This window comes from Danio rerio, chromosome 14 (assembly GCF_049306965.1).
Source record: "Danio rerio strain Tuebingen ecotype United States chromosome 14, GRCz12tu, whole genome shotgun sequence".
Lineage (NCBI taxonomy): Eukaryota > Metazoa > Chordata > Actinopteri > Cypriniformes > Danionidae > Danio > Danio rerio.
Genome location: NC_133189.1, coordinates 39,828,387 through 39,851,649, shown reverse-complemented (window position 1 = coordinate 39,851,649; position 23,263 = coordinate 39,828,387). Strand labels below are relative to the sequence as shown.

General features: G+C 35.2%; 1 protein-coding gene across 23 annotated transcripts in view; it reads right to left on the bottom strand.

The window, feature by feature from the left end:
• Window positions 1–278: 278 nt before the first annotated feature.
• Window positions 279–23,263, bottom strand: part of ebf1a (EBF transcription factor 1a) — a 237,335-nt gene continuing 214,350 nt past the window's right edge. For 9 of the 23 annotated variants that reach the window (XM_073921504.1, XM_073921508.1, XM_073921509.1 and 6 more), the window contains 5 exons: window positions 22,943–23,120; window positions 17,644–17,823; window positions 13,273–13,467; window positions 10,303–10,374; window positions 3,105–4,708 (listed from right to left, as the gene is read on the bottom strand). In XM_073921504.1, the coding sequence (XP_073777605.1) occupies window positions 10,304–10,374; window positions 13,273–13,467; window positions 17,644–17,823; window positions 22,943–23,120 (624 nt within the window). In that variant the 3' untranslated portion in view covers window positions 3,105–4,708; window position 10,303. 23 annotated transcript variants of the gene reach the window in all.

Genomic DNA, 23,263 nt, shown 5'->3' with positions numbered 1-23,263 from the left:
TACAAGAAGGATGTAGATCGGAAATGTACAACAAAACACACCCTATGTAATATATTTTAAATTAACAAAAATGTAGACAGCGCCCTCTAGTGGTTTTGTCATCTAAAATGTGCAATGAAACATACCTGGAGCAATGCATTTTACATTTCACATACATATAGGCTGATGCACATATTTCCAATGAGCCTGACAAGCTCAAAACCTGCTATTTCGTGAACATATTGCTTGAAACAATAGAAAAATATCACTAGCATAAGAAAACAAGACACTGCACAAGATTCACAGACAAGAAGTAACTTTAATTTAATATTGTGAACTTTGAAAAGTTATTTTACAGCTTTCATCAAAAATGATAACAATCTATACAGTAGTTTTTGTCTTGAGTTTTCCTATCAATAGAACGGTTCAGGGTGTATCCAGTCAAAAAAAGAAAAAAAAAAAGAAGAAACAAACAAACAAACGAAAAACACAAGAATAGGAGGCAGAAAAAAGGAGACCAGCTTTTTTTGGTTCGAGTCTTGTGTCCTATCAAATGCTTGTCCTTTTATGAGTCCATTTTAACAAAGTAACAAATGTTTTTCAATTATGGAAAAGAAATCATGTTGAATATTCAATCATCAGTCATTTCTGATAAAAAGTCCTCATACAAACTTCAAATCAGCATATTAAAAGCCATTTTTGTTCGATGGCAGATTGCAGACACACATTAGGTGAGGAGAAAAAAAAAAGAGCCTGAAGACCGATCATCAAGGGCCGATTCGGCTGACAGTAGAATTAAACGCACAGAGTCACAGCGTTAAAGACTGGGATTCAGCACCTCAGCTCCGAGGGCAAGGCCTTGTGCTCTGATAGAGTCACTTTATTCAGGGTGAGAAATACATCAGCGGTACCTTAAAGAGTGAACAACATCCCACGACCCAGAACATGCAGCTTCACATGCACCTCCAGCCAAAGAGCGAACGAAAGGTGACAATGCTGAATATGGCTTTGAGCTTCACCCCATCGTGAACATAGCAGACATAAACCAACAACAACAACAACAACAACAAAAAAGAGGCAGCCTTTTGCTTTAAATGAAAGAAAGTGCAACCCATCCCACAAGCAAATCATAAAGACTCTTTATATTCCTTCAAATTCCCTTTTCTTGATTCTTCATTAAACAAACAACAACAACAAAAAGACAAATTTATTTAATTCTCCTCAGTTAACAGACCAATTTGTGCTTTTTATGAAAAGTTCACCCAAAAATGTTCACCTGTTAAAGATGCAGGTGCCTATTTTTCATCAGTAGAATGGTAAAGATGTTTTTCAAGTTGAAACTGCACACATAATGTTTAATGCAAACTTGTGAGCAGACGCTGTTTGTTTACAACAGAGATGGATGATACCTGTTTTTGTATTGTTAATCAAAATAGTACTTGTGCTTATCCTGGATACTGCAATCTTCATAAAAAGATGTAAACAAACAGTGTTTGAGTTTGCATTCACACATCATTATACAACAAGAGCTCACTCTGTGTTGATTGAAGGTAATAATGTCTATACACGTTCAGAAATAAAGATACGCAAGCTGTCACTGGGGTGGTGCGTTTTCAAAATGTACACATTTGTACTTGAAGGGTATATTGGTACCTCAAAAGAATATATTTGTACCTTAAAACACTTTTGTACTTTTTAGGTACTAATAAGTACCCTTGAGGTATTAATATGGACAGCTCGCGTACCATTATTTCTGAGAGTGTATATATATATATAAATACACACACACACACACAAACTGGAATTCGATACCAATCGGTACTGAAATTTTAACAAGGTCCATGTTTCCGCGAACATTTGAGTGCTGCTGATCATGTTCCTAAACTGCTGATTTGCCGGTGTGTTCATGTGCTCAACAAAACAGACTGTGATTGGCCGTGAAGGTCATCAGCTCACCGAACTCATCGCAGTTTGCTGAGTGTAACTACAGATAAAAAGACACTGGAGCATTTCAAAGTCTAATCAGTCAGCTGGTTTATCTGTAAACTGACATCCGAGCAATCCGCGGATGAATCATAACTTTGAAACTCTCCAGTGTTTCTATGTCTGTGGTTACATACAGTAAACAGCTGTGAGCTCGATAAACCGTTGACCTTCACGTCTAATCACAGTCATTTCTGTTGAGCATGTGAACACAATGGCAAATCAGCACTGTTTAAAAATGTGTGCAACAGTTCTTAAATGTTCTTGGGAAACAGACATTTTTTAATTTCATTACCGACTGGTATCAAATTCCAGTACCATTACAACCCTAATATATATATGTGTGTGTGTGTGTGTGTGTGTGTTTATATATATAAGATTTGTCACGATACTGGAATTCTGATACAGATATATATATATATAGACCCTAAAAGTTGACTTGCATTTTATGAATCATCGAGGACACTGGTTTCAGCTAATAATCTTCTTTAATTTCCCACTGAGGAAAAAATAGAACCTCTAGGATGACCTGATGGTGAGTAAATAAACAGTAAATGCTCATTTTTGGGTGAACTGTCCCTTTAAGGAGCTCTGTGGCTACTGCTATTGGTGGTGGTGGTTGTGAAGACTGTACAAGTCATTGTACATTTATGGGTTTGCATTGTTAAGGCATCTATACTGCTGGTACTGATATGCGTGAAAGAGAGAGAGAGAGAGAGAGAGAGAGAGAGAGAGAGAGAGAGAGAGAGAGAGAGAGAGAGAGAGAGAGAGAGAGAGAGAGAGAGAGGGAAATAGGAAAGACGGATTTATACGCAGGCATAAATAATCAGATAAATAAAAGAGTAAAGGAAAGACAAAATAAAAAGTAAAAACTTCAGAAACGTCCTTCTAAGGTTTGACACGCAAAGTAAAAGCCATCACTCTCAGAGAAGAGCCCATGCATATTATTATTACAATAATACAGATTCTGTAGAAAGAAAAGATATAGATTTATATATTCATCATTTATATTTATATATATATATAACTTTTTAAAAAATCTACATAACTAAATGCTGTGAGATGCTACTTTTTGCCATACATTACAAAAATTCCAAAAAGAAAAAAACAAATTGCTTTTTAACTTACAAATTATACAAAAATAGACAATGGCTTTTTTATGAATAGAACTTAAAATAAAAAATGGAAGCTTGACATGATACAAAACATAGACCTACAATAATAAACACAAGGCAGATGATGAAAGAGGACAAATGGACAAATCATCACAAAAAAAAACTTCCACAATCCCAAAAAAAATCAGGGAGAAAATCAATATACAAAATCTGGATATACATACATCATTTATATGGATATTTTACAGAGACTCCCCTCTTTTTTGTCCAAAAAAATCCATGATTGGTGTTTGCCGAAGATTTTATGGTGTAACCTATGCAATGAACCGATCGTCAGTGTTATTATGAGCTGCCTTGAGCCATTCTGATATCAATACAAATAAAACGAAGACTTTGGCAACAGAAAATATATATACAAAAACAGACGACTACCAAAGTGAGCCAATCAGACTGCTGTAGGTTGGGTGTTTGACACATTAGGAAAGCGTTCTTCATACAGTGCTGTCTTAAAACAAAAAATCATCACTAATTCAAGTCATGTCCCCAAAAACAAGCACACACACACACACACACACACAAAATCAAATAAAAAAAAGGGTTGTTCAAACAGTCGGCTCTCAAATATACTTCATTTAACCTATATCCTTCACTAGCGAACACAGCAAACCAAACACATAGAAATTGATATCACAGTTTCAATTGTTTTCAAAGACAAAGCGAAATTTTAAAATAATTATAATATTAATAATAAAATCAATCACATTCCTTGAGCACACATTTAAAACCAAAACTTAAATGGCATGGCAACTGGTGGCTTTTATTCCTTCCAGTCCATCTGTTTACTGCATATCTCTGCTCTATTTAGCAGCAAATATTTGCATGAACATAAATACTGATTTCTTGTAGAAATTGGGTCGCTTTTTTTCTTCTTCTCTTTGAGGACGGATCTGAACATTGAAAAATTACAGCATGACAGCATTTAATAACTCTTAAATAGCTTTCCTTCATCGTAGCCATCCAAACCGGCTGGTACCCAGATGCTTCATATGACTCTTCGCTTAAAAAAAAAAAATGATTAAAAAGTGAATATGGCGCTACAATTTCATTTAGTGAGAAAACAAGCAAGATTATGGCAAAAATGTTTGTTGGCTTCCCTCCCGTCTTCTGTTCTGCATTCAAAAGATTGGCCTAATGTTCTCATTTTATATAAAAAACTGGTCAGTATTAACAGAGATCTGTGCTGCTCTCAGGAACATCGTGGATTCAACCGCTCCTAAAGTGTCACAATTGTGTGAGAAAGTCTGTAAAAAAGGCATGTGATCATTGAATTAGTCAAAAAACGAAAAAAGCCCATGAATGAAACGATCCTTCCCTCTGTTTTCCACAAGTCCTTTGCAAGGGCTGTCCAGAAATGAGCTTAAAAACGAACGCAAACAAACACTTTCTTCCCATAAAATGAGATTCCTATGTCAAAAGGCCTGAGTTTTAAAAAGTTCAGTTTTCATGTCTCCTCCGCCAAGAAATTGCCTTCGGCTCAAGAGCGTAGATTCTCTGGCCGGGGCTGAAATCAAATGTGCCTCTTCAGCAGCCCAGGAGCCCCTACATTGGAGGAACAATCATCCCTGGGATCACTAGACAGAAGAGAAAAAAAAAAGGAGAGAGTGAGAGTGAGATGTGGGATTATTTGGTTTCATTTGTCATGCAACAATGCCAAAAGAAAAGCACATGGAAAGCATGTCTTGCCCAGGCAACATGAACAAATAATACAAGACATAAAGAGAAGAAATGTGAAATATTGTATTGCTTTGTGCTGACTTTACGATATACATCCGACAACGCCAATACAGCTATTTTAGTATTATTTATAAACATTTTTAGACATATTTTGAACTAGCGGTTACATTGTAATTTTAGTTTAGCAGGGGGGCATAGTGGCTTAGCACTGTTGCCTCACAGCAAGAAGGTCGAGTCCAGGCCGGGCCAGTTGGCATTTCTGGGGGTTTGCATGTTCTCCCCATGTTGGTGCTCCAGTTTCCCCACCAGCCCAAAGACATGCTATAGGTGAATTGAATAACCTAAATTGGTTGTAGTGTACGTGTGTGAATGATTGTGTATGGATGTTTCCCAGTACTGGGTTGCAGCTGGAAGGGCATCCGCTGTGTAAAACGCATGCTGGATAAATTGGCGGTTCCTTCCGCTGTGCAACACCTGATGAATAAAGGGACTAAGCTGAAGGAAAATGGATGAATGATGACAGAAGTGTGAACTATCCCTTTAAAAATGAAACTGTTCAAATGGAGGGGTTAACTAAAAACAGTGCCAACGGAGCACATCTAAACCACAGGGTAGAAATATGGCTTCAATCAAGAGAAGAAGCAATGGAGAGGCCTAACGAAGGCAGTCAAATATCCCATAATTCACCATGCTTTCGATCACGCTGAAGCCGCACATTAATCAGAAGGTTGTAGAATTCCCTGCGAGTGGCAGAGGATAATCTTTATTCTGTATGATCCACATAAGGTTGCAGGTCGTCCGTGTTTAATTGGAGTCATTGTCAGGATAAATAGTGACTTGCTTTACAGGCTGTATATCAGTCTCCCCATCAGGGAGCCATTATATGAACAATTCATCAATCCAATTAGTGATAACACTATAGGACGGCTTCGCAACGCATTAGCTAATGCTTCTCTCCCATGAGGGCAAAGCTGGAGATGTTCAGGATATTCTTACAGTTGCATTTACATCAAGAGCGTAGAGGACAAACTCAGAGCGCTTTACCTGCAGTTGTTAGCTATTTTTACTCCGCCAAATGACATTCATTGGTGTAACCCACTATAATCCAGTCAGATTCGATAGTTTTATAAAACTTGCCATTTAATAGAGACACAGCAGACAAAAATAATACATAAAAATTCATGCAGCAATTTTGGGCTTTTAGTTTTTTTTTCTAAAGTATTTTTCCAGTAATTTTTTTTTGTGTTTTTTATCAAACTTTATCAATTTTTGTTTGTAGATTTTATTCACGCTATATATATTTTATGGGTGACAAGGGTGCACAGTGGGTTGCGCTGTTGCTTCACAGAAAGAAGGTCACTGGTTTGAGCCCCGGCTGGGTTAGGTGGCATTTCTGTGCGGTTTAACAGAGGCATGTGTTCATATTTATTGTTTTTTGCCTGATTATATAAAAAATCTGTTCAATAAATGCAAAATGTGATTTTATTTTGTCTAGTCACAGAATCTCTAGATCAGAATCATTTTATTCATTCATTTTCCTTTAACTTGGTCCCTAAATATCAATGGTCACCACAGCGGAATGAACTGACAACTATTTCAGCATATGTATTACGCAAATGATGCCCTTCCAGCAGCAACCCAGTACTGGGAAACACCCATACACGTTCACATTCACACACACACACACTCATACACTTAATCCAATTCACTTATAGTGCATGTCTGGCCCACCCGAGATTCGAACCAGCGACCTTCTTGCTGAGAGGCGACAATGCTAACCACTGAGCCACCATGCCGCCCTTCCATTGACTCTAATATTTATTTATTTATTCATTCATTAATTCATATTCTTTTCAGCTTAGTCCCTTTATTAATCAAGGGACGCCACATCGGAATAAACTGCCAACTTATCCAGCATATGTTTTACGCAGCGGATGCCCTTCTAGCTGCAGTCCATTACTGGGAAACATCCATACACACTCATTCACACACATACACTATGGACAATTTAGCCTAATACCTAATGCCACATCACTTATTACAATTAGTTCCAATTAATAGCCAAGAGACACAAGGAATATATAAGCTGTCCATTCTTTTTATTTATTTGGTTGCAGGTACTGACACAGATGTTCAACCACCACCCTCACCACCACCAACAGGTTGGCCCTGTCCAGGGGGGAAGGCTCCGCCCGGCCTTCGTCCTCCGCAGTTATAGCTGGATCTAAAAGCTTCTAAATCAAGCTACGGACAGGGTCTCCACCAAAGAAATCCTTTGTTTTGTTGAATGATACTTTTGTCAAATAATACTCATCATCAAATGTAATTCTATATCATAATTATCTCCCTACTCTTTAGTAGTGCATTGCACCTATATATTACTACCCCAGCAGGGACACAACATCATAAGATGTTTAATATTAGGTTAGATTTAGGTTGTGACGTCAGGTGACCACAATTCAACGTCTAGTCAGCGTCTAAGGACAATGTTATTTTGACGTCCACTAATGACGTCAAATTACGTTGATATTTGGAGGATTTTTGGTTGTGTTTGAAAGAGACCAAAGTTCAACGTCTAATAGATGTCATAGTGGTAACGTCCACACAACGTCAAGGTGTAACATGATTGGACATTGATATTTGGTTGATTTTTATGTTACACATTGACGTCAGCCTGATGTTGGATTCTGAGGTCAACCCGATTTTCATTTTCAAACAAAATCAAACATCCCCACGACGTTGGCTATGTTGGAGTACAACGTCAATATAACATCATGGTGACGTACTGTGCCTGCAGGGACTTTATATACACACTGAACACCCCAAAGAACAGCTGGAGACCCATTACAGGTTTTTATAGGTTCTATTTAGAACTTAAAGGGGTTCTATTTAGCAATATGTTTAAAAAAATTATGTAAATTAAAAGTAATTAATATTAAATACAATTAAACCAGTGTTTCCCAACCCTGTTCCTGGAGGCACACCAACAGCACATATTTCAGAGGTCTCCCTTATCTGACACATTAACTTCAGTTTTGGAGTCTCCTCTTATGTTCTGATGAGTTGATTCAGGTGTGATTGATAAGGGAGAGGTTGAAAATGTGTACTGTTGGTGTGCCTTCAGGAACAGGGTTGGGAAACACTGAATTAAACAATATTTTTGAATCAACTTTTTAGATTTTTTGTAGTAGAAATCTATTTAAATTGGCACACATTAAACAAAATATTAACTTATTTGCATATTTGTAGATCACATCTTAGAAAACATATAATACAAAAATATCTTACCGTCTTTATATTTAGTTTTTATATAACTTCGTCAGTGTTTCAATGAGCGACTGAGTGTTTACTTCATGAGCCTATAGGGACCTACGCACATTTAGGCAGCCATCTTTTTTACAAGACAAATTACAAACAAACAGCTATGCTAATAAAAAAAACTGCACGCAGTATATACACAGTCAGACCCAAATTAACATGCTTGCCAACACTTAAACAAGAATAGCTTTAGCTTGGATAAATAATTTTGGTTCTCAAACATTAAACAGCGTTCAGTCAAACAGTGCTATCACTTATATTCATTACAGGCCAGATCGTTCTCTCTCTTTCTCTATCACTCTCCTCATTCAGCAGGCCACCAGATTTTTCATGTAACATATTGGCTTCCTATTGATTTCCTCTCTCTGGTCCCTCATCTCTAATTCCTGGGTTATTTCCTGAGTGTCTCTGCTTCATTTGGAATGAGGCGGGATGGGGGGGTGAAATAAAAAATGAGTGGTGACCGACAATCGGTCATCGGGTCAGAGTGCTGAGTGCATATCAACATGCGGAGAGGAAGCACTCCACGCTCGCAGATAAGAGATGTCTGCCTCGAACGCTCAATTACTTTAATATTGTCTCACGGTGGATGTCTAGATATTTCAGATCAACACCCAGGGCCAAATGCTATACGTGGAGTAATTGTCATAAATCACAGGAAGAGGATTATGGCTTTGTTTCAGATAACACTGAACATAGGTCTTTATAGATGTCACACAAGCGGTTTTATTTAACGTGCTACGGTCTGGGGGAATCTCAAAACAGAGTAGGGAAAGAAAGAAAAAGCATTGTTGGAAATGTTCTTGTTTTTTTTCATTTCATTTTCATTTTTAATTTTATTGTTTGTGTCACACAAGTGGTTTTATGCAGCCTGCTTTTACAAGGATATATACCAATAATAATAAAAATAACAAAATGAGGAAATGTCATTGTTTATTTTCATGACCTTATTTTATACACATATTTACTTGCATTAGTTGTCTATATCAGACATTTGTGGTTAAAAAATAAAAATGAATCAAATTAAATTTCATAAATTAAAATAAAAAATAAAACTACATAAAAAGAAAAAACTAAATAAATGAAAGAAAATAAAAAGAAAAAAATATTAAAATAAAATGCAATACAATTTAATAAACTAAAATTTTGAAAGACAATAAAAATAGAATAAAATGCATAAAAATGTAATAAACTAAAATTTTATTAAATAAAAGAAAAGAAAAAAGTAAAGAAAAATATAATTTATATAAAATACAATAAAATTTAAGAAAAAAAAATATTAAACTAAAATGTAATAAAAGAAAAGAAAAGAAAAGAAATTAAAAAGTACAAAATATTTAAAATAAAATACAATAAAATTTAATAGACAATAGTTTAATTAAAGAAAAGAAAAGGAAAATTAAATGAAAAAAATATGATAGATTTAATAAGCTAAAATTTTAATAAATCAAATAAAAAAACATTAAATTAAATAAAAATTGTTAATAAAAGAAAATAAGTAAAAAAATATAAAAATAAAATAAAATTTAATAGACTATAATTTAATAAAAGAAATGAAAAGGAAAATTAAATGAAAAAAATATGAGAGATTTAATAAGCTAAAATTTTATGAAATAAAATTAAAAAATAAATAAAATGAATTAAAAAAGTGTTAATAAAAGAAAATAAGTAAAAAATATTAAAATAAAATACAATAAAATTTAATAGACTATAATTTAATAAAATAAATGAAAAGGAAAAAATAAAATGAAATAAAATGTTAAAAAAGTGTTTTCAATATTTTTCTGTTTTACTTTCAACAGTGAAAAGTTTGCATTTTGCAGTTTTTAAAACTATGCATTGCTTAATTTTTATTTATATTGAGCATAAACATCAGTTTTTCATAAAAAAAATCTGTTTTCAGAAGTGCACATTACCTAACTTTGTACATTAGTATCTGACAAACCCCTTATAACTTTACATTCCACAGCCACCAGCAAACTCTGAGTATCAGTGAGACAGGAAACAGGAAGTCAGGCAGGAAATGAAACACACATGGCCTTGCGAACGAGCACAAGTGAGGAGAACGAGGGCGGATGAAGGCAGAGGAGGCTCTGACAGTCATGCTGATGGATGGCTTAATGGACAGAAAGACAGGATGATGAAGAAAGAGTGTGAGACAGGTGTAACATACTTCAGGAGAAGGCCAGTCCCTGCAGGGAGCTGGCGGTCGAGTACTTGCTAGAGTCCACAAAAGATTGATCTACTGGAAGCAGTGAGGAAGCAGGGGGAAGAAGATGAAGGAAACAGAGAGAGAGAGAGAGAGAGAGAGAGTTATTTTTTAAAGAAGAATTGGGTCAGAGAAGCAAATGCAAAAAACAGATTACTGCAAGTTAGGACAAAACTGACAGCTGTCTAAACGTTAGATGGTTGTAGATCAGATGTTCTGGAGCTCAGGTTAAAAACAACTGAGCTGCATCACTGCACTTTTTAAGATCTTAAAGGGATAGTTTACCCAAAAAATATTCTATTTATTCACCCTCAAGTGATTCCAAACCTTTATGAGTCTCTTTCTTCTGTTGAACACATGTTGTGAAGAAAGCTGAAAACCTGTGAGTTCCCAGCAGACACAAAACATCACAAGATGTTAATATTAGGTTAGATTTAGATCGCCAGCGTCAAAGGACAACATCAATATGACAACCAATAACAACGTGAAATGACATTGATATTTTGTTGATTTTAGGTTGTGTCGGAAAGATATGGCAATCAAAATACAATGTCTTATAGACGTCATATTTGTAACGTAAACATAACGTCAAGTGGTAAATTGATTAGATGTTGATATTTGGTTGATTTTAGGTTGTGATGGAAAGTGCAATGTCGAGCCAATATCTTAAACCAATGTCATACTGACGTCAAATACTGAGGTTTATTTTTCATCAGGTATGGCAACCAATATAAAATGTCCGATAGACGTCATTTTGAAAACTGCCAGACAATGTCAAGCTGTAACATCATTGAATGTTGATACTTTGTTGTTTTAAGGTTACGTTGGAAAGTGCAACATCGAACCAACATCTTAATCCAATGTCATATTGACATCAAATACTGACAATTATTCATCAGGTATGGCAACCAAAATCCAACGTCTGATAGACGTCATATTAGTAACTTCCACACAACGTCAAGTAGTAACATCATTAGACCTTGATATTTTGTTGTTTTTAGGTTGTGCTGGAAAATCCAACGTTGAGCCAACATCTTAAACCAATGTCAAATTGATGTCAAATACTGACAATTATTCGTCAGGTATGGCAACCAAAAACTACGCCTGATAGACCTCATATTGGCAACTTCAACACATCAAGCTGTAATGTAATTAGAGGTTGATATTTTGTTGTTTTCAGGTTGTGTTGGAAAGCGCAATGTTGAGCCAACATCTTAAACCAACTTTATATTGACGTCAAATACTGGCATTTATTTTTCAGGTGTGGCAACCAAAATTTTACGTCTGATATTCATCATATTGGTAATGTCCATACAACATCAAGTTGTATCATCATTACACCTTGATATTTTGTTGTTTTAGGTTGTGTTGGAAAGTAACAATAATACAATGTCTGTTGTTGGACATTGACGTTGACCTGACCCAGGGCCGGAGTGGGACTCCTTTTCAGCCCTGGAGTTTCAAGCCTCAGACCGGCCCACCTCAGTTCACGACTGACTACATTAAAATAAGGTCATTTCCAAATCAGTTTTTAATGACACTATCACGTATTTTTTTAGAAAACAGCTGCTTTAGAACTTCAAATGTTCAACAACCCTAACAGTATTATATGTCTTAACAATAAAAATGAAAAAAAAAAAAAACCTACTCAGACGAAGATCAAAGCCGGGTCCGCAGTGTCATAGCCTAACGCGCTAACCACTGGACCACAACAACTGTGCGTTAGAAGTGGCTCGTCTTAGTTATATCATCATTAACCAGGCTGCGAGAAAATAGATAAAAAGAGCAAAGCTTTGGTAAAATAATTAATAAGAAGACTGTGGTCAAGTAAAAAAAATAATTAATGTAAAAAGTGTGACTGCTGAGAGCAACAGATTCTAGAGCTAGGGACAACGGCCCTCGCGGCCAAAAAACGCACCGGCCCACCGGGAATTCTCCCGGTCCTCCCGATTAGCCAATCCGGGCCTGACCTGACCTAATTGACCTTAATTGACGTTGACCTAATTCTGGCATCAACCCAATTTAAATTTTCAAAAAAAAAAGCTGCGTCCCACAACACTGGGGTAAAACAAAAATCTGAGGTCATGTTTACATCCTGTGCCTGCTTAGAATTGACTTCTATAGTAAAGTTTTTTCAAAGTCAATTTTCACAGGTTTCCAGCTTTCTTCAGAACATCAGATTTTGTGTTCAACAGAACAAAGAAACTCAAAGTTTGAGAAAAGAAAAACACTACTTTTGTTAAAAGAGCATTTAGAAATAACACTGCAGGGCAAAATGCATATATAAAAACAACACATATATATAATGGTTCAAATCAAAGTTTTGCCTCATTAAGCTTTTTTTCATGACATTTTGCCAGAATATCCTTTTGATGAAAAATGATTTTGAAATAGTGAAATAAATAACCCAATCAATCAATCAATCAATCAATCAATCAATCAATCAATCAATCAATCAATCAATCAATCAATCAATCAATCAATCAATCAATCAATCAATCAATCAATCAATCAATCAATCAATCAATCAATCAATCATTCAATCAATCAATCAATCAATCAATCAATCAACCAATCAATCAATCAATCAAATCAATCAATGTTTTTCATCATATAAATTCAGTTTGTGAGTGAAAGAGATTTCTTTAAAAAACATCTAACCCACTCTTTGAACTATATGGGCCAAAGTGAAGGGTGTGAAGCATCAAAACATTAAAAGCAGCTTTAATTTTCAGTTTTACATTTTGTATATATAAATATGTAATGATTACAGTAAATTTTTAAAAACAAAAACACAGTTTTATAGTGATTTTCTTCACTTTTCTTCATCCTTATATACTACTTATCTACTTTCAGTCAGATTTTCACATTTTTGCTTGCCCTTTTTTGGGGAGGGGGGTAAGGTCAAACTGTATATTCTGTGGCCCGACTCACCTTGGAGGCCGTTTCCATTGGCACTGGTGCAGGTTGGTGGCGGTGAGGCCTGGGGCCGCACGACGGGAGCGAATGCGCTCTTTTGTTTGACTGCAGACACCATGTTGGCCGGAGAGAAAGAGAAGATGCCTGAGGAACTGCTGCAGTTGGAGGGAAGACTAGTGGAGGAGGCCATGGTGGGACTGGAAGGAACAACTGAGGGACAGGAATGAACGAGAGGGGAAATGTTTTAGGATTGGCCAGAGCAAACCTCAGAGTTCCATAATCAACACAATGAAGGGGGACTGAACACAGACCTAAAGCACACCCAGATTTGATAGTAGAGGCAAATATTGATGTAAATGGACATGATGACAATAACTATTGATATTAGATTATTGGTAAAACCAGCTATTTTGTCCAATACAGTTATAGTTGAGTTCAGAATTATTAGCCACCCTGAATTATTAGCCCCCCGTCTATTTTTCCCCAATTTCTGTTTAACGTAAAGAAGATATTAACACATTTCTAAACACAATAGTTTTAATAAATAATTTCTAATAACTGAGTTATTTTATCTTTGCCATGATGACAGTACATAATATTTGACTAGATATTTTTCCACATACTAGTATTCAGCTTAAAGTGCAACCTGAAGGCTTAGCTATGTTAATTTGGGTAATTAGGCAAGTCATTGTACATAACGATTTAAGTTTAACCACAACCCAGATTCTGACCCTTAAAGTTTAACCACAACCCAAATAGAACCATCATGTCCAAAATTGAATATAAACAGGCAATTGGCTCATTTTTAATTAATAATGGATATGCTGTAGAATACTATAGATTCTGTAAAGTCGACTCCAGAACATCCCAAATACATTCAGCATGGTTTATGTCACAGGACAATTTGTCTTCCAACCAAGTACATAAAAAATTGGGATTTGTGTAGCTTGGCTGTTCATGCATTACATTACAATATAAATCATGGGTTCTTCTAACAAATCATAAGTATGTCCTGAGGAACATGAGGAACACACGTTAGAAAGAAAAAAATCTCCAGTTCACACATCAAACTGAAGCTTTTTACGTTTTTACATTTTAGCGTGGATCTGTTTTCTGGCAAGACTTTTTAAAAAAATAATTCACCCAAAACTGACAATTCTGTCATCCTCACCCTTCCTTCTCACAAAAGAAGATATTTAGAAAAATGTTGGAAACTAGTAACCAACATAACTTTCACTATTTATTTTCTTACTATGTGAGTCTTGGTTTATAACATTCTTCAAAATATCTTATTTTGTGTTCAACAGAAAAAAACAAAACTCCTAAGGGATTGTAACCACTTGAGGGTGAGCAAACACTAAGAAATAAAAAGCTTCACACCGCATCAGTTAGGGTTGAACAAATGCAAAACATACAAGGCAAAGACATATTAATCACTGCAATAAAGATCCAATCATACAGTCGTGAGTATTTGCTTACTTAAATCCAAACAGCCCGGCCAGCCAGTGTATTAACATCAAGGAAGCAAAACACGCAAAGGCCTCATACGTTCAGACTGGTGTTGAATGATGTATAGAGCGTTTCCCACACGCTGCTAGTTTCAGTTTTGCTTTAAATAAATTCATTTAGGCTTGACGTTTATAACAAATGTTGTTTATACAGTGAATTCCGCTATCATTTCTGTTTCTGTGTGTTCCTTTTTCTAAATAACATTAAATTGAAATGATTTGTTGTGGAGTGAGGAGTTTAATAAAATGTTTGTAAACATTTCAGGAGCGCTCTGCAGATCCTCGTCTGCTCTTCTCAGAACAACATTAGCGCCGGTTCGCCCCCTTGCCCCGTCTCCACCGCCTCTCCTTTTGTCTATTAATACCCTAAGAGCATTTTCCCCCTCAACGATTTTACAATTACTCCCGTCGTATTTCAGCTGCTCTCTTATATCCTGCTCTACCTTTATTGTTGTTATTATTCTGCGCTTAAATTTTATGGCACTTTCCCAAGTAAATTCTCCTGATAGTGTCATAATCCATTTATGAAGGCCTAACTAATCAATTAATGAAAATTGGAGCCACAAAGCCTGCTCTCTCGCATTGATTGAAAGTGTCAGCGTGGAGTCAGTGAGCCTGTTAAAATACTTGTTAACATCTCGGAATCAAAGTACCGAAGTTGAATTGCTTCTCCTGCAATTAGTTTATTGATTTAATTAAGATGCTTTAATTTAGAAGCCGCGCCAGAAGATTGGTGTTATACGAATGGCTAAGCATTATAGACAGCGTCTGATCATGACTGAAGAAAAGAGTGCTTGGGATTTTAGTTCTGCTCTTAAAGAGACACACTCTGTATAGCTGTGACTTGATCTAATGCGTTTCTCACTTGAGCTCTTTTTTTTGTTTCCAGTGGTAAGACTTGCTCACTTGGTGGTCTGGGCGAAATATGATATAGGTGTAAGATGTGTTAATGTTTAGGTTACGTGTAGTATGCATGAATCCACTGGGGTAATGAGCATACAGTACAGTTGAAACATTTGCGCTTGTTAAAAGTTCTTAATGTTTGTGAAAGACGTCAAAACACGGAAGAATTTATGCTCTGAAATGAATTTCCATGTAATTTATTAATGAGATTGCAAAGCTGAATTTTCAGCATCATTACTCCAGTCTTTGGACTCACATGATCCTACAGAATCTTTTATTTACTGAACTGATGCTGAAGTCATATTCCTGATTATTATCTATGTTCAAAACTGGTTAATCTTTTTAAAACACATCTGTTTAGCTGTGCCTTTAACAAATGAGCACTGTGCTACATTAGATAGATCGCACTATTGATCTTTCTTTCTTTCTTTCTTTCTTTCTTTCTTTCTTTCTTTCTTTCTTTCTTTCTTTCTTTCTTTCTTTCTTTCTTTCTTTCTTTTCTTCCTTCTTTCTTTCTTTCTTTCTTTCTAATCCTTTTGATTCTCTGATGTGTTCATGTCGTATACTTATTGTGATTATTTTATGATTCTTTTTATCTTTCTGTTTATGTAAAGCCCATTGAATTACTAAATTACTATTGTGTATAAAATGGGAAATATACAGTTGAAGTCAGAATTATCAAAAAACACCCCCCCCAACCCCCCCCCCCAGCACCCCCCCCCCCCCCCACCCCCCCCCCCCCCGCCCTTTTTTATTTTTTTATTTCCGAATTCATGTTTTCACAATATGTCTGATAATATTTTTTATTCCGGAGAAGGTCTTATTTGTTTTATTTCATTCCGCTAGAATAAAAGCAGCTTTTCATTTTTTAAAAACCATTTTAACGTCAAAATGTTTTGCCCCTGTGAGCTATATATATTTTTTAGATAGTCTACAGAACAAACCATCATTATACAAAACTTTGCCTCATTACTCCAACTTAATTACCCAAGTTAAGCCTTTAAATGTCACTTTAAGCTGTATAGAAGTGTCTTGAAAAATATCTAGTGAATTATTATGTGCTGTCATCATGGCAAAGATAAAATAAATCAGTTATTAGAAATGAGTTATTAAAACCATTATGTTTAGAAATGTGTTGAAAAAATATTATCTCCGTTAAACAGAAATTGGGGGAAAAATAAACAGGGGGGCTAATAATTCAGCAGGGCTAATAATTCTGAATTCAACTGTACAAAAACTTGCCTTGCCTTTTAATATTCTGTACATACACTGAGAACCATTTTTTTAAATTTATGGTTTCCCCCATAAAACTATTACTGTTAGTTTACCTTTTGTAAAACAAAAAAGTAATAAAAGTAAAATGTTATATATTCAAGGAGTATGTTTGGCATGTTTATAACAAAATTTTAGTCAAATGACAGAAAAACTGAGCACTCATGTAACTAACTAACTTGTAAGTCGACGAAAGCTTAATGTTAGGAGCTAACATTAAACTAAACTAAAAAGACAAAGGCTGAGTCCGAAACTGCCTACTACTCAGTAGGTACTACATTTGAACTAAATCATACCACTCGGCCGTTAGAAAAGTACGTTCTATTCAGTATGAATGTAAGCAGTATGAATGTAATTCGGACGTACTACATTTGCCATTTGCAATGGTCGTGTGACCTACTGTACTTGCATCAGTTGCGTCACTTCACTCCCATCCATGAATTCTCTTGTGTGGCATCATGGGATAGCGCAGCATGCATGGGATGCGCACTTCAGAATCTCGCCAGAAGTAGTAGGTTATCTGGGTACTTCTCACATACTGATTTTCGAATTCTATGAACTCAGACATACTACTTGAATGCATACTGATTTTAGCATACTATATAGTATGGAAGTATGCGGTTTCGGTTGCAGCCAAAACCTTTTTCGGAGTTTTGACCATTTTTCAAGAAAGTGAAAAGCAGACAGGAGGTTAAGTACTCACTGGCATAAGGAGAGTTGGCAGCAGAGCCATTGAGGAAGTTTGGTGATCCTCCCAGCGTGGTCATGCCTGCGTTGCCATATCCATTCATACTGGTAGAGACAGTGCTGTAGCTACTCTGCTGGGGGGTTGTGCTGGGTACGTAACCATGAGGGGACACACTGCTCGTGTTTCGACTGAATCCTGAAAAACACACACACAAGCATAATAATTACATAATAATTTCTTGAAAATCAAAATTAAAAAGAAAACAGTATAATTCATCATCTTTAGCTAAAAGTGCACAGACAACATTCTGTAGAGTGAAATCCTTAAAACAGATCTGTGCAAAGGGCAGGGAACAGGATCAACGTTAAAGACAGTATATACTGTAAATACAGTGTCACTGCTTGGAAAAAAAAAGCAAATATTATTTTGCAAATATTTAACAAATTAAATTTAGCATGTGACTAAACTATAGGTATCTCACAGCTATTCATAATGTTCTGATATAATGCATAATTTGTATGATGTCATTTGTACATTTTAGTATGATTTGCTCATATGAGGGGTTTGAGGGTATGCTTCCTTTTTAAAATCGCATGTTTTCATACAATCACATGAATTTGTACAAATTAAGGACTTTTTTGACAACAAGTAAAATAGTTAAATTTCTTTGTGAGATCAGGCTGGTTGGGTTTGAGGGTACGGTTTTTTAAAATCGCACATTTTCATACGAATAAAATCATATGAATTTGTATGAATTAGCCACTTTTCTGACAAATAAAACAGTTACATTTCCTTATGAAAACGGGCTGGACTAAATGTAATTACTATTACTGTAATGTAATTCATTCCCCAATAAGGGGTAGGTATAGTGGCAGGGTTTGAGGGCACGCCTCCTTCTTAAAATCTCATGTTTACGTACAAATTAGCCACTTTTCTAACAACACGTAAAATAGTTACATTTCCTCATGAGAACGGGCTGGACTAAATGTAACTCTATTATTACTCTAATGTAACTCATCCCTCAATGAGGGGTAGGTTAAGGGGTGGGGTTTAAGGGGACACCTTTTTAAAATCGCACGTTTTCATACAAATTAGGCAATTTTCTGACAGCCTGTAAAATAGTTACGTTTCCTTGTGAGATCAGGCTGGACTAAACGTAACTTTATTACGTTCCCCAATGAGGTAGGTTAGGGGGTGGGGTTTAAGGCCAAATCTCATGCGTCCTTTTCAAAAACTGAAAAGCAAATTTTTATACGAATGTCACGAATTAGCCACTTTTCTGACAACACGTAAAATAGTTACTTTCCTCATAAGATCGGCCTGGACTAAACGTAACTCTATTATTACTCTAATGTAACTTATCCCTCAATGAAGAGTAGGTTTAGGGTGGGGTTTAAGGGGACACCTTTTTAAAATAGCACATTCTCATCTAAATTAGCTACTTTTCTGACAACACAAAATAGTTATGTTTCCTTGTGAAATCGGGCTGGACTAAACGTAACTCTATTATTACTCTAATTTAACTCATCCCCCAATCAGGGGTAAGTTCAGGGGTGGGGTTTGAGGGTACACATTTTTATAAACACATTTTTTTGTACAAACTAGGCAATTTTCTGACAGCATGCAAAATAGTTACGTTTCCTCATGAGAATGTGCTGGACTAAGCTTAACTCTAATAATACTCTAACATAACTCATCCCTTAATTAGGGGTAGGTTTAGGGTTGTTGTTTGAGGGTACACCCTTTTAAAACCACATGTTTTCATACACATTAAACCATATGAATTCATATAAATTAGCCTTTTCCGACAACATATAAAACACTTTTCTCATGACAACGGGCTGGACTAAATATAACTGTAACTTAACTCATCTGCCAATGAGGGGTAGGTTTGGGAGAGGGGTTAGTGGCCACATACATGGACAGCACATTTTAGCTCTTAAGTGGCTTTTTAAAATACTCTTAATGTTTTATATTTTGTTACAGACATACAGTGTCATCCTGCAACTGTTTTGAAGCATATAAAATATCTCAAACACTATTTTTAACTGTCCAAAAAAAAATGTTTTTACTCTCTGATGGGTTAAACATGTTTAAAAAATTATATGTTAAATATGCATCAAAAAACAATCAGGAAAAAAAGTGTTTTATATAAATTTGGACCTCGAGTCCAAATATATGGACATCATTTTTCTCTAAAAGTACATCATATTTAAAGATGATACTTAGGTTTTTATTCTAAATAGGTTCCAATAAGCCCAAATATGAAATATAAGCCCAATGACATAATGCATAATTTGTATGATCTCATTTGTACATTTTAGTATGATTTGCTTATAGGGGTTTGAGGGTATGCTTCCTTTTTAAAATCGCATGTTTTCATACAATCACACATGAATTCACATGAATCATCAAATACTATGTGAATATGCATTAAAAAACAGTCAGAAAAAAAGTGTTTTATTTAAATGTGGACCTCGAGTCCAAATATATGGACACCATTTTTCTCTAAAAGTACATCATATTAAAAGATGATACTTAGGTTTTTATTCTAAATAGGTTCCAATAAGCCCAAATAGCAAAGTGAAATTAAAATCCATGTAATAAAACACATTGGGCCTTAAAAGGTTAAGGGGACATCTTTTTAAAATCACACGTTTTCATACAAATTAGGCAATTTTCTCAAAGCATGTAAAGTAGCTATGTTTCTTCGTAAAGCTGATCAAGCTGGACTAAATGTAACTCCATTGGATCCTAAATTCTCTGTAAAACCTCATATCTGCACCTTATCCCTATATTCTGAATAAGGTATCGTGCATATTTGATAACCTGGTGAATGGTGATGGAAATGTAATGAAATACGCACCACCTCAGAATTCGTTTACATTTCAACTAAGAATGAACGATGACAGAAAATTAGATTTTGGGCTGAATTATTCCTTAAAAATAGATCTTTGTGTCAGTAGCATATGGAGGCAGAGGACAGGGGACAGGAGGAGGATGTGGACTATAAATATACATCAGGACATTAAACGCTGACATGGGTGAAAGCAGCAGGAAGTTCTCGCTCCAGGAGTCCCCGCTGTCTGGTACAAAGGCAGCGCTCATCTCTGCTCTGCTTACTATTCATTCTCCCTTTCATCAGACCACTGATACATTACTGCTGACTTCACACAAATCATTCACTGTCAGAGAGGCCGAGGAGTGCTGAGGTAAAGGAGCCTGGAGGTTCAGGGAGCACTGCTGAACGCTTGTATCTGTCTGTCTCGCTGCTTTTCAGCTCTTCCCTAAGGTTTGAAGGACGCTGCAGACGACCAACTACCGTGATCTGGCACACTTTACTGCCACTGTACAGAATCATATTGACATAGAAGAGGGCTTGAAAGATTGGAATAGAAAGACTGACAATGGTATTTAGCAATAGTTTGTGGGTGGTAGGCATGTGACGGCTTTAGGTTTTCTTGTTGCATTGTTTACATTTGTTACATTGTTAGAAGAGACAATTTTTTTCTCAATTAAATTGCTAGTATCAAAAAGAATTGTAGGTAAAAATTTACAATGAGTTTTCATTGCATTTTCAACTGCAGACTGTAAGCTTTAATTTGAGGGTATGTACATCCAAATCAAGTGAATGGTGTAGGAATAATAACAGTTTGCATATGTGCCTCCCACTTGTTAAGGGACCAAAAGTAATTGGACAGTTAGCTTCTAAGCTGTTCCATGGCTAGGTGTGTATCTTGTTCATTTCATTTCAAATCCATTGTATTGGTGTATAGAGCAAAAAATGTTACAATTGTGGCGATGTCCAAATATTTATGGACCTAACTGTATTTACAGTAGGACATTTATTTAAACGTCTTCATGGAACAGGATTAGTTTATATATTAATGATTTTTGGCATAAAAGAAAAATCCATAATTTTAATCCATATTTTTAATCCATAATCAATAAAATTATTTTTTAACTATTGCGCTTGTATTTAAAAATATATATTTTTTGACTAATATACTTGTGCAACTTTTTTATGCTCCAGGGTCACAAATGTTTGCATTATTAACATTAACAGTCAGAAACAGCTATATTTGCTAAAGGCGCTTTATTAATGTTATACAACTGAACCTCTTTAGTTAAGACTTTTGATTTAATTAAACATTAAGTAATTAACATCCATTGGATTGATAAATGCTTTACAAGTAGTTCGTCATCAGATTACTTGAAAAGAAATCTTAAATAATGAAAAAAATATCAATACTAACATTACTAAATAAATACTAATTATTTAATAAATAAAATTATAAATGTAAAAAATATATATTAAAATAACAAATTGAAATAAATAATTTTATGCTATATAGTAATATATTTATTTTTACCGTAATTATTTATTGATTAAATATACAAAATTTACAAATTTTATTCATATTTATTGCTTGGCAAGTGTTAACTTTAGGCTTTACTTTATGCCACTATTAAAAAACAAAACCAACACATATATTTTACTTGTTTCGTTGTCTAATGTTAACAAAAGGAGCCTTACTGTAAAGTGTTAATGAATAAAAGGTCGATAAGGATCTCAACATTTTCCGTCAACATCTCTAGACAGGTCGCAGGCCAGATTAGCATGTGATAACGTTTGAAAATAAATAGGCTTTTAAGTAGTCAAGCAACTTGTGCTGAGAAAAACTATGTATACAACAATTTGAATATGCTAACCAGACATTAAAAGTTTAAATAATAAATCATTATTTAAACTATTTTGAAGAGCCATGTTTTTAATTACAATATTTATGACCCGGATCACAAAACAAAAGAGTACATTTTTGGAAACAGAGATTTAAACATCAACTGAAATCTGAATAGATAAGCTTTCCATAACTGTATACTGTACTTTGTTAGGATTGGACAATATTTGGCGAAGATACAACTATTTGAAAACCTGGAATCTGAGAAAAAAAAAAATCAAAATACTGAGAATTTGTCTAAATAAAGTGCTTACAATGCCCGTTACTAAACAAAAAATAGATTTTGATACAGTAGAAAATGTACAAAAAATCTTAACGGAAGACGATCTTTACCTAATATTTCAATTATTTTGTCATAAAAGAAAAAACAATGATCTGTACCCATAAAATAGCCAGAAATATACATATGCAACATAAAATGGGTCTTGTATTGTATTTAAAATTATTGCCTCACATCTAGTGGGTGGTTCCAAAAAAATAGCACACATGAAAGTCCTAGATATTTGTCTCTGCAGTCAGCCACAGTAGTCTTTTTTAGTGAAATATTTAAGAGTGCTGGCATCTCTGCTCACCCTGGTTGGCTGCTTGTGTGGAGTCGGACACATTGACAGCGAGTTGGCTGTGAAAAGAGTTGACTCCCATCATGCCGGAGTGGACTGAGCTGTTGGTCAGACCTGGCAGCTGGTTGTGTCCACGCGGGACATTGTAGAGAGCCTCTGCGATATCTGCTGCTCTTTTCAGAATGATCTCCTGTCAGAAAGTCAAACAAATCCATGATTAGATGTATATCAGAAAGTCGACAACTGCTTGAAAAACAATCTATTGATAATGATAGATTATATACATAATACCATGGAAAACAATAACAGCTACTAATGTAAAATTGTAAAGCA